The sequence below is a fragment of the Panthera leo genome, chromosome F2 (assembly GCF_018350215.1).
Source record: "Panthera leo isolate Ple1 chromosome F2, P.leo_Ple1_pat1.1, whole genome shotgun sequence".
In the NCBI taxonomy this organism is placed as follows: domain Eukaryota; kingdom Metazoa; phylum Chordata; class Mammalia; order Carnivora; family Felidae; genus Panthera; species Panthera leo.
Genome location: NC_056695.1, coordinates 81,998,990 through 82,014,915, shown reverse-complemented (window position 1 = coordinate 82,014,915; position 15,926 = coordinate 81,998,990). Strand labels below are relative to the sequence as shown.

At 66.2% G+C, this 15,926-nt stretch overlaps 1 protein-coding gene across 2 annotated transcripts in view; it reads left to right on the top strand.

The window, feature by feature from the left end:
* The window catches only part of ZC3H3 (zinc finger CCCH-type containing 3), an 88,045-nt gene that overhangs the window by 54,590 nt on the left and 17,529 nt on the right, over nt 1–15,926 (top strand). For both annotated transcript variants that reach the window (XM_042923281.1, XM_042923280.1), the window contains exons 5-9: nt 5,954–6,141; nt 11,092–11,134; nt 11,220–11,381; nt 11,459–11,528; nt 13,584–13,715. In XM_042923281.1, coding sequence (XP_042779215.1) covers nt 5,954–6,141; nt 11,092–11,134; nt 11,220–11,381; nt 11,459–11,528; nt 13,584–13,715 — 595 coding nt within the window. The remainder of the gene's footprint in view (nt 1–5,953; nt 6,142–11,091; nt 11,135–11,219; nt 11,382–11,458; nt 11,529–13,583; nt 13,716–15,926) is intronic.

The following is a 15,926-nucleotide window of genomic DNA, read 5'->3' as shown; positions in this document are numbered from 1 at the left end:
CCTGACCTACTTGGGATTCGCTGTGCAGAGCCGCCTCCCCCGGGCACTGCTTCTGCTGACGGCGCACTCCCTGCTCGCCTCGAAGCTTCGCAGAACCGTGCTCCATTTCCTGAAAAATGCTTCCCCGGTTGTTTTCTCTGCTCCCCAGTCCGCCTGCCCGCCTCCTGCTTGGTCACCACTGGCTCGGAAGGCCTGACCTAGAGAGGCCGCCGGGTCCTCGGCCACGCACTGACCCTGCCCCAGCCAGCGGGGGTCGGAGGTTGAGTTCCGGCCAGGGGCCTGGCGGAGCCCCTCCGCTGGCACCCGCGCCCACACTCCTGTGTGTGGTCACCTCGGCCCTCTGCCTCCCCCAGCTCTGCCCAGCCGGCCCCGGACAGTGGCCACAGCCTCCTGCACTGCACCCACCCGCCGTGCTCACGCCTGATGGTCTCTCCAAGGGTCCGCGCTCCCGTGTGCTCCCGCCCCGCCCCCGCCCCCAGCAGCACCGCCTGTGCGTTCGGGCCCCTTTGTTCTCGGGGAGCCCCTGCTGCCCGTTCTCCCTGCCCGACTCTTACCTGAACCGACCCCAAGAGGGCCACGGTGCGGGGGACCCCAGGCGGCACCCAGCCCCTCCCTCCTGGCGTACCTGTGCCCAGGTCAGGGGCACCGTGGTGAGCAGGGCCCGGTGTGCCAAGCTGTGATAGAGCGCTGTATGGGGCTGGCGGCCCGTGACAGCAGGCCGCGGGGGATCGGACGGGCTCCCTGAGGTCCTGACCTCTGAGCTCGGTCTCAGGGATGGCCCGGAGAACAGGCCTAGAGGCCCATGCAAGGAGGGGCCACAGTGCCTGCCAGGAAGCAGAAGTGTCCGGTGTGTCTGGAGTCCTGGCCGGGGGCGGGGGAGGGGTGGTCTGCGAGCCCAGCCGGCAGGGTCTCCTGACGGAGCTGCCCATGAGGAGAGCGGGGGCTGCTGCAGCGGGTCAGGGGAGCGGGGGCAGGACTTGGTCAAACATGCTGTTTTCAAACCAGCTGGCGGGACAGGGGGGTGCAGGGACCCAAACAGGGAGCTCTGAGTCAGGGTGGGGACCCGGCCTGCATCTGGGGGGTGAGAGAGCGGGCCAGCCCAGGTGAGGCGGGTCCCTCGGTGACTGCGGTCACTGGCCGGGTGAGGGTGCCCAGGGAGGGGAGGGGTCTGTGTGGAAGGTGGGGAGCAGTCTGTGGGGCCATCCCGACTCCAGGAGCCCTCGCTGAGGGAGGCGGGAAGAACCCACCGGCAAAAATGCCTCCGCGGGCCTGACAGCGTTCACTGGGGGCAGGTGGCCACCAGTTCCCGCCAGTGACTTTCCATCCAGGTGCGTGGCCTCCGGTCCTGCACACAGATCTGTGCCCAGCCTTTGTGTGGCCCGCTGGCCCGGCCCTGTCCCCCAGTCTGGTGGGCCCACGTGGGCCGTGACGTGTGGTTTCCTTGGGGAAACCTGAGGACTGCCGGGAGCCTGAGATGGTATTTGTTGAAAGGTGCCTTTGGGCCTGGTGGGGAGGCTCCTAGTTTGGGACGTGCGCTGTCCCGGGCTTCTTGGAGGTTGGGACCACCCCAGCCCTGCCCCTCATCCACTTGCACCTGAGCCTGCCCCTGGCCTCCGTGGCCTCACCGGCTGTGTCCTCAGCCCCGGGTCTGGGGGCGGGGGAGCCGGGTGCGCCGGGGCCTCAGGAGGGCGGGCAGGGTCCTTGTGCTCACGTGTTTGGGAGCCTGTGTGCCTGTCCGCCCCTCATGTGCACGCGCTCGCTGGAAGACACCGTGAGTGGGCCCGTCTCCGCAGACCCAGCGGGCAGGGGCGCCCGCATACGGTGTTGGGGGCTGCGTGGACCCGCTGTAGGCAGTGGCCACAGGAGATGCCCAGAGGGTGGGGAGTGTGGCGTCCAGGGTCAGGAGATGGGCGAGCACCGTCCTCCCTGGCTTCTCGGGAGAGCGGCCCTCTGTCTAGCCCAGACCCTGCCGTCCCTCCTCTCGGGCGCCCCCGGGGGGTGGCCTCCGTGGCCTCAGGCTGGAACTTGCCAGCTGCTCCCCAGGCAGCAGACACGTGGACAGTTTTCTTTTTAAACCTACTTCTGTGGTGTGTGTGTCTGTCTCCCCATTACCACTGCTTTTCATTTAAAATGTTATCTCCCCCCACCCGTTCCTCGTGCCCCCCCCCCGGGGGGGGGGGCGAGGGGCCCAGCCCTCACCCTGGTGTAGTCAAGGTTATGGTGATAAATCCTGGGGCATTGTCACTTCTATTCGGAGTAAATTGGCTGGCCGCTTTCGGGCTGAAGGAAAGATAATTTGCTGTAGTATTTCAAATGGATTAGAAATGGATTTGAAGGGAAAGTTCATGCCTCCCATTACAAAGGCGAGAAAGAGGACTATCTTAAGGCACGGTTCCCTCCCTGGCCTTCATTATCCACGCTTAATACCTTTCCTATTTTCCAGCGTTAATGAAATTTCCTGGCGGCATGGGCCTGCCGGACGGATGGGAGAAGCCTTTAGATCTGAGGCTCCTGTTGTAGAAAAGGAATTACAGGGCCCGTGCCGCGAGGGCAGGCGCGTTCTCCGGGTCCTTGGCCCGGCTATTATCTCATTAATTTTATCCCCTCTTCTCAATACAGTTGGTTTCCAAAGGCTGTCCTCTCCATTAGGGTAACAATTTACTGGAGTGCCGTGACACCCAGGCACTGAACAGCTACAAGGCAGCCCCTGCCCGCCCGGCGCCTGCCTGGCCACAGGTCCCAAGTCAGCGAGTGGAACCAGCCGGGGTGAGGGAGGGGGTCCTGTGCAGCTGCAGGCTGGGCTGTGTGCGGGCGGGTGGGCCTTCCCCAGCCCAGGCCAGCCCTCCCCGAGTTCTGTGGCTGCATCCACCTCCTCCAAACAGTCCTGCGGCACCATGGGGCTCCTGCGTGGGCCCCTGGAGACGGTGCGCCCCGGGGCTGTTCGTGGGGGTAGCCCCGCACCCTGGGCCGTGTGCCCACCTGTGCGTAGACCATCCACTCTGAGCCAGGGCGTGAGAGCCGAGCTGCTAGGCCTGCAGCCCTGCCAGGTGGCCCGTGGTCGTCCCATAATTGCCATTCAGACCCAGGGGCGTAGTTTTTTGGGGGGAGAGGAGACCGATCTCTCAGTCTTGGTCCTCCATAAGAATAAGTGTGGGAATAATCAGCGATGTGTGAGCTATGCCTTGTAGCCAAGAAAAACCACGGAGGGCACTTCTTCCAAGCAGGGCGTTGGGTGTGTCCAGTGCCTAGCCGAGGAGCCAGGAGCGTGTCCCTGGGTCCCGCTCTCAGGGGGAGCCGTTAACCCCCAGACTGAGGCTCTTCTGTGTACAGAGCTGTGGGATGGGCCTGGATGGGACCACCCTCGGGGCCGGAACGCAGTCTATCCTGAAGCTTCTAGCTCCTTCTAAACTGAGAGCCTGCCAAGCCTCCACCTCCTCAGGTCCCTGCCTGGGCCTGGTCCCTGTCTGCGGCTTCACCTGTGTGACTGCCCCAAGGAGTGGTGGGTTGTCCCTGTCCGGCCTCGGCCAGGGGCACGTGCCGGGGGGTGAGCTCCCTCACCCCTCGAAGGGCTGGGTTTCTGGGGCATCCGGGCAGGGGGCCGGATCCTGAGGTGCCGGGCCCAGGGAAGGGGGTGGGGCACGTGTCTGCCTGCCCACCTGTCCCTCATGATTTGTGGCGTCCTGTGGTGTGGATGGGGTGCAGGTATGGTGGCGGCCCAGGAGAGGAGGGTCTGTGCCCCGAGGCAAGAGGCAGCTGCGAGCGGTGCCTTATTCCGGTAAGCGACATCTGTGCCATCTCGCTGCGCAGCCTGCCGGGCCGTCTGGGGTCTGGCCCTGAGGGCTGAGTGTGCTGTGTGCGCGGGCTGGGCTTACTGCCGGCGCGCTCGAGCCGCGGGGCTGCAGAGCAGAGGCTCCCCAGCTGCCCCTCCCAGTGGTGACACCGCTGAGGGTTCTGGACGTCGTGGGGCTGGGGGCCAGGGCTGTTGGCGGCCCGTTGGCCTGTGGCTGAGCCAGCTGTGGTGGCCACTCGCCCTGGGCTCAGCTCTCAGTCGTGGGGTTAGGACTCAGGCCAAGCTGTGCCCTGTGCACAATGACCCCGGCGCCCGCGGAGGGTCCGGAGCCACCTCTGAGCTCACGGCGTTCTGCAGCGGGTGCGGGCACACGGGATGGGCCTGCCCGGCCCCACCCTCCTCATACCTCAGCCTGGCCTCTGAGCTGGCCAAGGGGACAGGCAGGTACTCACCGGACACATAGATACCCCGAGACCAGGGTGGGTAGAGCTGGGGCCCCAGGGTCTGAGGAAAGCCTGGAGGTCTGTCTTCTCCCCCAGAGGACACCCCCCCACCCTGCCCTCTTTCTGCCAAGATGTACCCTGTGCAGGGACAGCTGGGGCCTGTAGGGCACGCATGGCACGAGCCAGGCCGGCCGCGGTCCCTTGGCAGGACTTTTCCCCAAGATTGGTGTCTGTGAACTTGAGTTTTAATTAAGGGAAACTGGGTTAAGTGCCGTCGGGCTGCGGTGTCCTCGGCCCTCGCTGCCTGGCCTGTCCTCACACTGAAGCTGTGGGTCTCCTGAGCTCGGCTCGCTTGCGCACAGGATCCGTCTAACGTGTCCTCAGAGGCTTTGGCTGGCGAGAATCACCCCCGAGTTGCAAAGAGACCAAGGCCCAGGGGGCCACGTGGTGAGGGTGGCGTCAACCCCCCAGCCACGATGCCCCCACCCCTCCACCAGCCTGGGTGCCGCCGGGAGGCCCCACCCCGCCCCGCCCTGCCCCGCCCGGAAAGGGAGCTGCAGGGCTGTGGGGTGCGCGGCGGCGTGAGGACGTTGGAGAACCCGAAGGGAAGGCGCCATGGCGCTGCTCTGGGCCTGCTCACCAGGTCCCCGCTGCCGGTGGTGGTGGTGCCCGCGGCCAGGCCCACCCTCCTCACGCCCTGCCCTCCTGCTGCTGGCAGGCACCGGCACTCACAGCCCCAGATTTGCCAGTGGGGCGCAGTGTGGACGCTCGGTGGTAATAACATTATGAGCAGAGTCTGAGCTAATATGGAATTAAGGTCAATTTGCATAAACAAATTGCTGCTGAAATGTGTCCTGAGGGGGAAAGGCCCCACACCCTTCTGGAGTCATGAAGCTGGCTGGTCTCCATGCCGGGCGCCCTGGGTAGGAGGCCCTTGTCCCCTCATTTGGGTGGCAGCCTGCCCATGTGACCCCTGGGGGGGCGGGGAGCGGGTGGGCCAGAACAGCCTGGGGGCCTGCGGCCGCCGCCCACCACAGCTGTGGTGTCTGCAGGGAAATGTCTCTCTAAGTGGGGGCATCCAGGGCCTCCTCCCGATCCACTCCGCCCTTGGCTTCCCCGGGGGGTGCCGGTTTCTGGCAGGACGGGGCCCAGGACCCCGTGGGAGGAGAGTTTGGAGGGAAGGAGTGGGCAGGTGGCCGCCAGGGCCATCCAGGCCCTGGTCTGCCTTCCCTGCCCGGGTCATCCACTCAGCGAGTCCCGCAGGCCGTCCCACACCCCTTCCAGCATCTCCAGTCTTTCCCCCACATGGCTTGCCTGCGTGGGGGTCTGTGAGGGTCTCGATGCTGGGCTCTCGTGTGGTGGATAGAGGGGCGGGGCAGGACTGGCCGTGGGGCCTGCTGGCCCCAAAGCACCTGCTGTCCCAAAGGCCAGGCTGACGTGGGCTGGAGCAGCGTCTGGGGGAAGATGTTCCCAGGCAGTGGTGACGGCCACCAGTCTTGGTGTGGACCTCAGGAGCCTTCCCCCCGCAGTGGACCTCCCTCGAGAGACACTGTCAGAAGGCCAGGGCCTGGACAGTCACGTGCAGCGCTGTACATGATGGAGGGGGAGACTTGTCCCCCACCTGTGCCCTTTCAGCCTGGCTGAGTGGGGTTGGGGACAGTGGGTGACGGACTGCGGGCGGCTGGGGCCTGACCGACTGGGCATTTTTCTGTCTCTGCAGGTCTCTGGTGCTGAATCGCCTGCGCCCCACCGCCGGGGGTGGGAAAGCACAGGCCAGCCCCCCTCGGTGGAGGAACAAAGGCTACCGCTGCATCGGAGGGGTCCTTTACAAGGTGTCGGCCAACAAGCTCTCCAAGACCTCCGGCCGGCCTGGCGGCGATGGCGCCACCAGGCCCCTCCAGCGCACAGGTGAGGCTCCTCGGAGGTGGGGACCAGGAAGCCTTTGGGCCTGGCTCCTGACCCCCCACCGCGCGTCGTCCATCGTGGGCGGCTGCTGCGGCTCGCCCGTGACCCCACGCTCCCAGGGAGCCGATCCCCGTGAGCGCTTCCCAAATGGGCCACGGCCCAGGCCGGGAGTTCATTTTCCCCTTCAGTGCTTGCCGGGCCCCCATAGCCGTCCCTGTCGGAGCCGACGGGGCAGCCGGAGCAGCCCGGGCACGGATGGGGAGGCCTCTCAGCCCCCACGTCCCCTGGGGAAGCCCCCGCGTGCGCTGCCTCTCGCTCGGCCGAGCGGGCCCTGATTTTCCACGTTTTGCTCCTGGACAAAGGAGATGAGCCAGGTATGGTGAACACGGTCCTGGCGGGCGAACACCTGGGGCCACGGCGCCCCGTAATCTCATTGGCAATGCCTCCCGCTGTGTCTGGAGGCAGCCGCCGCCGCCACCACGCATGCCCCCGCGGCCTGGGGAAACAGGCCGAGGAGAAGGAAATGCTTTGGATTCGCTTATTATACAAATTAACTAGAAAATATTTTGGTTTCAGTCCAATTTTACCCCCATCCTTTTCTGTCAAGAAAAAAAGGGTGAGGTTGCAGGCAGTGTGGGGCCTGCAGAGACCCAGCTGCTCCCGGCCCCCACCCCCCAAAGAGGCCTGGACCAGGGGCGAGGCGGGCGTTGGGACCATCTGTAGCTTGGGGGCCCTTCCCGGAAGCCCTGCCCAGCTGTGTCCCCAGGGCCTCTGTACGTGGGTCTAGGGGGTGGGCGGCGAGGTGCACTGGGCTGCCCAGGAGAGGCACTGGGGGGCCCGAAGGCCACGGCTCTGTGCTGTCTCTCTGCCTCAGTTTCCCCATCCCTTTCTCAAGGGATTGGGCTGTGTGATCTGAGGGCCTTTCCACCTTGGCCTCAGCTAGCTGCCCAGTGGAGGAGCAGGTACAGAGCCTTGGCTGGGCCTCCTTTGGGGACTCAGGCCCCAGGGCATGCCACTATGGGTGAGCGGACAGCCCCCTCCCCCTCAGCCAGCCCATGGCATCCGTGCTCATGGTCTGTGAGGCCCCACACGTGGCCGCCGGTCCTTCTCTGGGCTGTCCCTACCCGGGCTGCTGTGTGGGGTGGACGGAGCCACAGAGGGCTGCTGGGCAGCCTTTCTGCGGAGTGATATTCTGGTTGGGCCCGAGCAATAAGGCCCGTTCTGCTGACATTTCCTCAGCACCCTCACCTCCTGTCGGCCCTGGTGATGCCGGGGGCTGCTTATTCACACCGGGTGTGAGGGACTCCCCCCTGGCCCGGCCAGACATCATCATTGGCCATCCTGGCATTCACACTGTCTACAGCAGGGACCCGAAGTGGGTTGTGGTTTGAGGCTGCGTGTGGGCCGCTCCACGTGGGCCCTGACCTCAGGCGGGCTGGTTGGGCCTTTGGGGGTGGGGCCGCACCCACCACCCGGCCCCTCGAGTCCATGCTGGGAGGAGGGGCACCTGGAGGCAGAGAGGAAGAGGCGGGTCTGTGCCGCGTGGCGGCCGCTTGAGGGAGGGAACAAGAGAGGCGAGCCAGAGCTCCCGGGAGACCCCGGGCCGCCCGCCGCCTTGGGGTGGGAGAGCAGAGAGCAGAAGGGGCTGTGGGGCTCCCCCTCCCTTCCCGGCATAGGCCGCACCACACCTGAGCAGACGGCTGTCCTGCGTCGTCTCACCGCGGAAGGCGCCTCGCCGAGCCCACGCCCCCGCAGGTGCACAGCCGCACAGCATTCCAGTCTCCTCGGGACACAGAGCGGGACAGAGCTACGGCCTCACCGCGCCCGGTGTCCCGGCCGCCTGGCCTCGGGCCATAAAGAGAGGACGCAGGCCTCAGGGTGCAGGCAGGGTCCCGGCAGCCCCCACCCCCACCCAACTTCAGGGCAGGCGGGGGCCGGAGGTGGGACTTGGAACGCAGACCGCTGGGTGGCGTGTCCCGGGTGTGAGGCAGAGCTGGAGCCAGAACCCACCGAGGACCACCCCCCCCCCCCGCCCCCGCCGCCTCCAGCTCCGGCCACCCGGACCCCCGACCGCTTGCTGTGGAGAAGGTAGGCCACCCCCAGCTGCAGGAGCCCCCACTGGCCAGCGGCCTGCTTGGACGAATAATAATGAAAGAAAGAAATCTCTCCTTTTCTGTCAGCAGAACTCTGACCCGGCAGGGAGGTAGCCCGCCCCCGTCCTGACTCTGGCTCCCGGCCGCTGGGCCTCTCTGGGACAGTGTTGGCCCCTGGTTGGGGTCCCCCGAGCCACGGGGAAGGTGGAGGGCACCCTCCTCCCCCCGAGCCCAGTGACCACGGACTTCCCTCCCGCTTCTCAGGCCTGCCCACCCGCAGGGCCCAGCCCCGGGGGCCTCTCCTTGTGTGGTTTGGCCCCCCGACCTGGGTGCACCCGGGCGTGGGCTGCGGCTCGTGCTCCACCAGGCCTGGCGTACGTCGCGGACCCAAGAGCCCGCTGGTCCCTGCCGTGGAGCAGAGGCCCCAAGTGTGTCTGCCAGAGCCACCTCCCCCGGCCTAGGCTGCGGGGCCGGCCCCCAGCTCCCCGAGGGAGGCAGACTGGAGTAGGCTCCCTGCTGCTCGTCGGCCACCACACACCCCTGGGCAGGTTATCCAGTCATCTGTGACCTGCTGACCCCGCCCTGTGCTGAGAGGGCACAAGAGAGGGCTGGGAGCCACGCACCCAAGGCCCCACCCCGCTGCCTGCCTCCCTTCCGGATGCCTCTTCCTGGGGCCCCCTCCGCCGAGGGCCGCGATTTCCTGGGAATGGCCGGGCCAGCCGGGGCGCCGCGGGGCTGCGGAAGCTGGCTGTGCTGCCCGGCCGCTCCCTCTGACCCCAGAGCCCCTGCCTGGGCTCGCTGGCCTGTGAAGGGTGAGGCGCTGCCCGGTGGGGGCTGGCAGGGGTGGGGCCGCGATGCCAAGCTCGCCGGGTCTATTTTGGGAAGATCCCCGGGCAGCGCAGCTCTCGGAAGGCTGGGCACCGCCTGCTCCGCGGTTGCCAAGGTTTTCGGCCGAACCCTGCAGCGCCCGCAGCACCTCGCGGCCTCTTTTCCGGCAGCTGCTTTATGTGCGTGTTTTAGCACCGCTCGGGGTTTGAACAGTGCCTCCCGCTGCGAGCCCCACACTGGTATCTTCTTAAGAGCAAACCACGGAAAGGGGAGTAAACCTGTCCCTTCCCCGCCCCGCCCCCGCAGACACCAGGCCTGACAGGCAGACACATGTTGACCGTGGGCCCTGGCAGGAGCAGATGGCGCCACAGAGGCACCGGCAGCCTGGGTGGCAGCCCGGGAAGCCGCGCTCCCAGCAGCGATCGGATTGCACTCCGTCATCCCCGGGGCGGGCAGGTGTGTGAGCACCCCGTGCCACCTGGACCGGCCTCCAGCCGGTACCCCGGGACCTGCATCCCCAGCCGGGGAGCCGGGACTCCGCTGTGGCCCGGGACGCCCAGCTCCTCTCCGCCCTGCTGCCCGCTCCCCGCTCTGGAACCGGCCCCGTTCCCGTCTCGGCCAGCCCCTGGGCCTGGGCCCCGGGGCCAAGCAGTTCCTTCTCAGTGGGGGTCTCACCACGCAGCCCTGGAGCCACCCCGCTTCAGCTTGAGGGGACCGAGGCTCAGAGAGGGGCAGACACCGGTCAGGGGACGGTGGCCCAGAGAGGGCACATGGAGTGTTTGTGTGGAGTGTCCACTGAGTGGTTAGGGCTTGGCGCAGGCTAGACGTGGAAGGGGGTGCCTGAAGGTCCAGCCCGCGGGCCACATGCGGTGTCAGAATGCTTGCGTGACCGGGTCTGGAACTCTGGACGGGACTGAGCCGAGCGGGTCCTGGCACAGATCGTCCTGGGGAGGCCGAGGGAGGGGCCTCTGGGTGGCTGGAGGGCCACCTGCCCAGGCCTCCCATGCGGCTCCGATGGGGGCGGCTCAGAGCCAGGCAGCTTGGGGACATCCCTTTTTAAGCCTGGGATGCTTTGTCATTGCCTCAGGTCCCTAGAATTTCTGAGTGATGTCACTTCTGCCTCTCGCCACCGGATCCATTTCAGCAGCTGCCTGTGGGAAATGGAATCTGGTCTGGGAAGGTTCACATGTGTGTTTGAGGAACATCTGGGCAGTCTTGGGCCCTGCCCGGCCCACCCTGGTCCTGGGGGGCAGTGACCTCATCCACAAAAGGGAAGCAGGGGGCTGTACGTCAGTCTGCACTCCTGCCCCCTGCCTGCACAGGACAGACATTGCCCACCTGCCCCTTGTCCCCTGGCTTTGAGCATCCTGTCACCTGCTCCCTTCTCATCACCACCGTTCACTTCATGAACAGCTCCCCTTTGGGCCACAGTCAGTGACCTCAGAGAGGACTTGACGGGTCTTTGCACTTAGGGTTTGGGGGAGTGGGCACCCGCCATGGCCCACGAAGGCCTCCGGGCCGGATGTGCTTGTCCGGGGCCTGTGTAGGCCCAGGTCGGCACGTACGTCCCTGTAGAGCCTGGGAGTGAGGACGTCAAGCTTTGTGGCCACGTACTTACTATTATATTTTCATTTAACCCTTTAAATTCATAAGAATCGTCACTCAGGTCTCCTAGCCCCAGGCCCTGCCCCCGGCAGAGGAAGGTAGTAGGGAGGCCCCCAGCACCTAGGCTCTCCTGGGACCACCTGACTTGAGGTGAGGCCGCTGCTCAGTAGCCAGTGTCGCCGGGAGCCGTGCTGCCAGATCTGGTCCCTGTACGGGCCGCCCCGCCCCCCCCCCCCCCCCCCCCCCCCGCCGCACAGGTGGGCGTTGGTCCGGCAGTGTCCCAGGAGGGGCAGGCAGTCTCCCCTGGGGGGCAGCAGTGCCTGAGCCGAGAGCGGGGCCCAGGGGGGAGCTGTGCCCAGCAGGTTGGTGGGGAGCAGGAGAGCCAGCTGCCCGCGGGCCTGACGTGACCCGGCCTCTTGCCCCACAGGCCGGTTGGACCCTGCCAGCAGCTGCAGCCGCTCCCTGGCCAGGTACGTCCCTCAGGGTTGGGCTCGGGGCTCATGGGATGGGGGCGGAGGGGTCCCCCGGGCTCACGCACCTCCGCCCTGTCCACAGCCGGGCCGTGCAGCGCAGCCTGGCCATCGTCCGGCAGGCGAGGCAGCGGCGGCGGAAGCAGCAGCAGGAATACTGCATGTACTACAACCGCTTCGGCAGGTGCAACCACGGCGAGCACTGTCCCTACATCCACGACCCCGACAAGGTGGCCGTGTGCACCAGGTGAGCCTCTGGGGCGGGGGCCGCGGGGGTCCCTGCCCACGCCAGCCCCTCTGACGCTGTTCCTCTCATTTGCACAGGTTTCTCCGGGGCACGTGCAAGAAGACAGACGGGACGTGCCCCTTCTCCCACCACGTGTCCAAGGAGAAGGTGAGCGCCCCCCCCCCCCGCGCCCCCCGCAGGCACTGCCCCACGGTTCTCGGCTCGGGAGCCGGCTGTGTGGCCACCGCTGCCACGTGCCCAGGAGCAGCGGCCTCCAGCTGCCCCCCGGGGTGGGCGCCCGGCAGCGGGCTGAGGCAGGGTGTGCCGGAAGGAAGGGCAGAGGAGGACAGGCAGGTGCACCACTGGGCCCCTCCGTCCCGGGCCCCTCCCCTCGGCCTCGGTGAGCGCGGGGAACCCCTCTCAGCCCCCCACCCTGCTCTGGGGCCGCGGCAAGGTTAGGGGAGGCGGGGTCGGGCCGAGGCTGCTGCCGCTACAACAGCTTTTCCCCTTGAGGAACTTGAAGAGAATCAGCATTTTTCTCCCTAATAGAGCTTCGAAACTCTGTTGTGAGCAATTTGGAAATTCACGTCGAGTTTCAGGTTCATTAGCTCCGGCTCCGAAGCTGGTGCACATTCCGAGCTGTCTGATGTGGGCGCCCGCACGAGCGCCCTGAATTAATGTTATTGTTATTTGTGTGGACGTGGTGGGTGCAAACAAGGTTAATTGAAACGAGGATGCAGCTTCCTCTCGGTAACGGCCGTGCTGACAGCTAGGAGGGGCTCCGTTGGCTGTGAGAGTTGGCTTTATTATCCCTTTTTATTAGAGCTAATTTGGGCTCTATATCAAAAGCCACATTAAGGGAATTGTCTGCAGCCGCACCACCAGCAGCCCCAAACGGGCCGGCCCTTCTCCCCCGTGCGCTGCAGTTAAAAGACAATTAAAAATAAACTCTTGCACGTTAAATCACCCTTTGTTTCTTTGCTTTCTCCCTCATTCCCTCACTGGCCTCCCCTCTGCCCCCCACCCCCCGAGGCTCCTGTGTGGGGCCCCTGGCAGGCCGGCGCCAGACCCCGGAGTGCCAGCTGGTGGAGACCCACTGGGGGCCGGGGGCTGCGGTGGGGTGCGTGAGGGGCGGGTCCGACAGGAGAGGGGAGGGGAGGGGAGGGGAGGGGAGAGGAGGGGAGGGGAGGGGAGGTCCCAGAGAGACCCCCCAGAGGGTCAACAGGCCTGCCGAAGGTGGGGAGACCCCCTAGGAGGTGACCAGACGGCCCAGGAGGTGGCCCGGGGAGGGGCCCCAGAGAAGAGTTGCCTGGCAACTGCAGAGGTCAGGGTGGGCAAGATCAGAGACCCCTCCTTGCTGGCCCTCAGGCTTCAGTTTCCCCCTGTGGGGAGAAAGTGGGCCGCCTCTCTGTGTCCCAGGGGCCGGGGGGTGCTGGGCCACACGGGTCTGCCCAGGCTGCCCACTCCGTACCCGCCCCGGGCCCCCCTGGGCTCACCTGCTGGTTTCCGGGGCACTGGAGCCAGGCCCCTTGCCAGGCCTCCGCGGCGTCAGCCTGTGGTCAGCGCAGCCCAGGCTGCTCCGGGGCACCTGCCTGCCTCCCCAGAGTCCCTCCACAGGCTTCCCTGGGTGGAGTCAGGCCTCCGGCCCACAGATGCTGCCAGGTGCCCAAGCAGTGGGGAAATCTGCTGGACCTTCCGGGCCTTGTCGGCCGCCGCTCTACCTAGAGCCCCCGTGCTCTGTCTCCCCCTGACCCTCCAGCCCCTGCGCTTTTAGGCGCCTATCCCACCACGGCCCCACTGCCTGGAAACTGGGGCCGTCTCAGAGCAGGTGACAGGCTCAGGTGACAGCACATCTGGGCCCGAGCCGTCCTGCAGGCCTGGGGCCAGCCCCGCCTGGATATCCTCGCCTGTGCCCTGCCCCGGCGGCCTTGCCTTCTGGGGAAGCCAGGGGTCTGTCTGCCTTTAGGGCTGGCAGCCCCCACCTGGCCTGGCCTCAGGTGCTGGCCAGCACTGCGCGTCCATTTCTCCCTTGGGGGTGCGGGTCTCCAGCCCCAGGCGGTCGGTCCTTCAGGGGGGACCCGCTGCCTTACCTGTAAAGGGGGGGCAGGTGCCTGATGGAGGGCTGGACGGGGGCTGTGGTAGTACCGGGCAGACGGGGCCCATGCGCCCAGGGGCGCTGCAGGGGGCTGCGGGTCCTCACCACCTGCTCCCTTGCCCCCACAGATGCCCGTGTGCTCGTACTTTCTGAAGGGGATCTGCAGTAACAGCAACTGCCCGTACAGCCACGTCTACGTGTCCCGGAAGGCGGAGGTCTGCACGGACTTTCTCAAAGGCTACTGCCCGCTGGGCGCAAAGGTGAGGGGCGCGGGTGGGTGGCCGGCAGCCCCGAGCCCCCAGCGGTGGACCAGCCACGCTCCTCCGAGCCTTCCTTGGAGCGCATGGAACCCCAGGGTGGCGAGGGTAGAAGGGGCCAGTGTGAAGGGATTAGGGAACTGGGTCGCAAGGGCCACCCGCAGGCTAGCGCCTGCTTTGCCCCCTGTGTTCGGGCCCATCACTGCTGCTGCCCTCACCTGTCGGCGAGGGGCTGCTGTGCTGGGGCTCCCCGGCAGCTGAGCACCCCGGCTCCGTCCTGCTCTCCAGAAGGGGCCCCTCCTCATCTCTGTGGCCCGGGCCTGCCAGGGCAGCAGTGCCCTGGGCTGGGAACCCCAGGACAGGCCTCTCTAGCCCCTGGTGCCCCGAGAGGGAGCCTCCTCGCCAGTGCTGAGACCTGCAGTCTGGACTGTGGGGGGACCGGAGCTGGGACTTCCTGGGGACCGCCGGTGGGCAGGGCAGCAGGACTGGGCCTGGGCAAGGGGAGCGCGCGTCAGTGCGTTTCACACCGTGGCGCCCGTGCCCCTTCCCTCCCTGCGTCCTCTCCCTCCTGCCGCCAGGCCAGGGCCCAGGCCGGGCCGGGCTTGGCAAACCTGGGGACCCGACCCGCAGCTGGTGGGTCACCCTGAAGGACGCCCAGGACCCTGGCGGAGAGGCCCCGCCCCATGGGGCGGGGCCTGGGAGCGGCTCAGACCAGGGCGGGTTGGGGTGCGGTGGCAGGACCCCCGCGGAGGCTGTGCGCGATTACTGTAAGATATTCCCATTTAAATGAAAGTATCAAAGTGATATTTAAGTTCTGCTGCCGCTGGTGGAAGTGCTTACCGTGTCCCTTTCGGCGTGTCGGTGCCGTGGCTGCCACATGATGGATAGCAGCTTGTAATTATATATGGGGGAAAGCGCTGAGCAGGCCAGATCCAGCGGCAGGAGCGGCAGCAGCCTGGGCTGGTGAGGGTTAATTTTATTCTCTAAATAATATAAAAAGTGCTGAGTCGTCGCCTTGTGCCTGAAGTACAAGTCCTCAAATGGGCCCCAGAGAGTTTATAATATTCCACTGAATCAAGTGAAATTGTTAACCTTGCTTCATAAAGCCACGGCTTGTTAAAGAGGCGCGCTCCCTTTTCTTGTGAATAATTTAGGCCGGGAGTAAATCTCTGCTCCCTTCCCTTTTCGGGGGCCACACCGCCGCTCTGGACAGCTCAGAGGTCAGCCTCCGCCCCGCCCACCGGGCCCTTGGTCTGACCCCTTGCCTTCGCTCAGGACGCACTAGCCAGACGACATGGGGTCGCAGTGGGTTGTCTCTCCACGGTCCCAGTGGTGGGTCCCCACGGCCGCTCGACCTGGCATCAGCCAAGGTGCCCTGCTTGTCCCCTCTCTGGGTAACGTGTGTGTGTGTGTGTGTGTGTGTGTGTGTGTGTGTGTGTGAGTGAGTGCCCGGCCTGCATGGGGTGCCCAGCCGGTGTGTCAGTGCTCGGCCTGTGCGTCATTGCCCAGCCTGTGTGTCAGGGCCCGGCCTGCGTGGGGTGCCCGGCCTGCTTGTGGGGCTCCTGGCAATCAGCCGAGTTGCTGGGGACACTCCCACCACGGCCCCTCCTGTCTCCTGATGTGCCCTGCCTCACAGAAGCTCTCGTGTCCTCTGGCTCCAGAGTCACAGGCTGAGTTTGCATGGCTGTCATCAGCGATTGACTCTGCTGGGGTACCGTTGCTTAGGCTGAAATCTGTCCGGTGTGTGTGGGTCACAGTCCTTCCACCATCCCCCTGCCGTCCTGTTCCAGGACCTGCCCCCTCCCAGGGCCACTGGGACCCTCTCCATCCTCCTCCTGGGTGCAGCTTTGAGGCCACAGTGTGGGAGGCCTGAGGGAGGCCCTGGGGCAGGGGCTCAGGCCCTGGCCCCCCTCCCCGCACACCCCCCCCCCTCTTCATCCTGCAGGGCCTCCGTTTCCTGTTCGGCAAGATTGGGCTAATGAGGGTCTCGAGGGTCTGGGGGACTGTGGTGATTAAGGCCCCATCTGCCCCCTTCCGAGTAGGCCTGGGGCAAGAGCAGGTGTCGCTGACTTGGCTGTGGTGTGAGGTGGGACGTCACTTAGTTTTCTTCCACACGGGGGGTCCTGTCCCCCAAAACCACCCGTGAAACCACCCGTCTCCACTCAGCTTTCTGTGCTGACGGCTCGGAGCCCGGAGCCTGCGTCGCATTCCGTG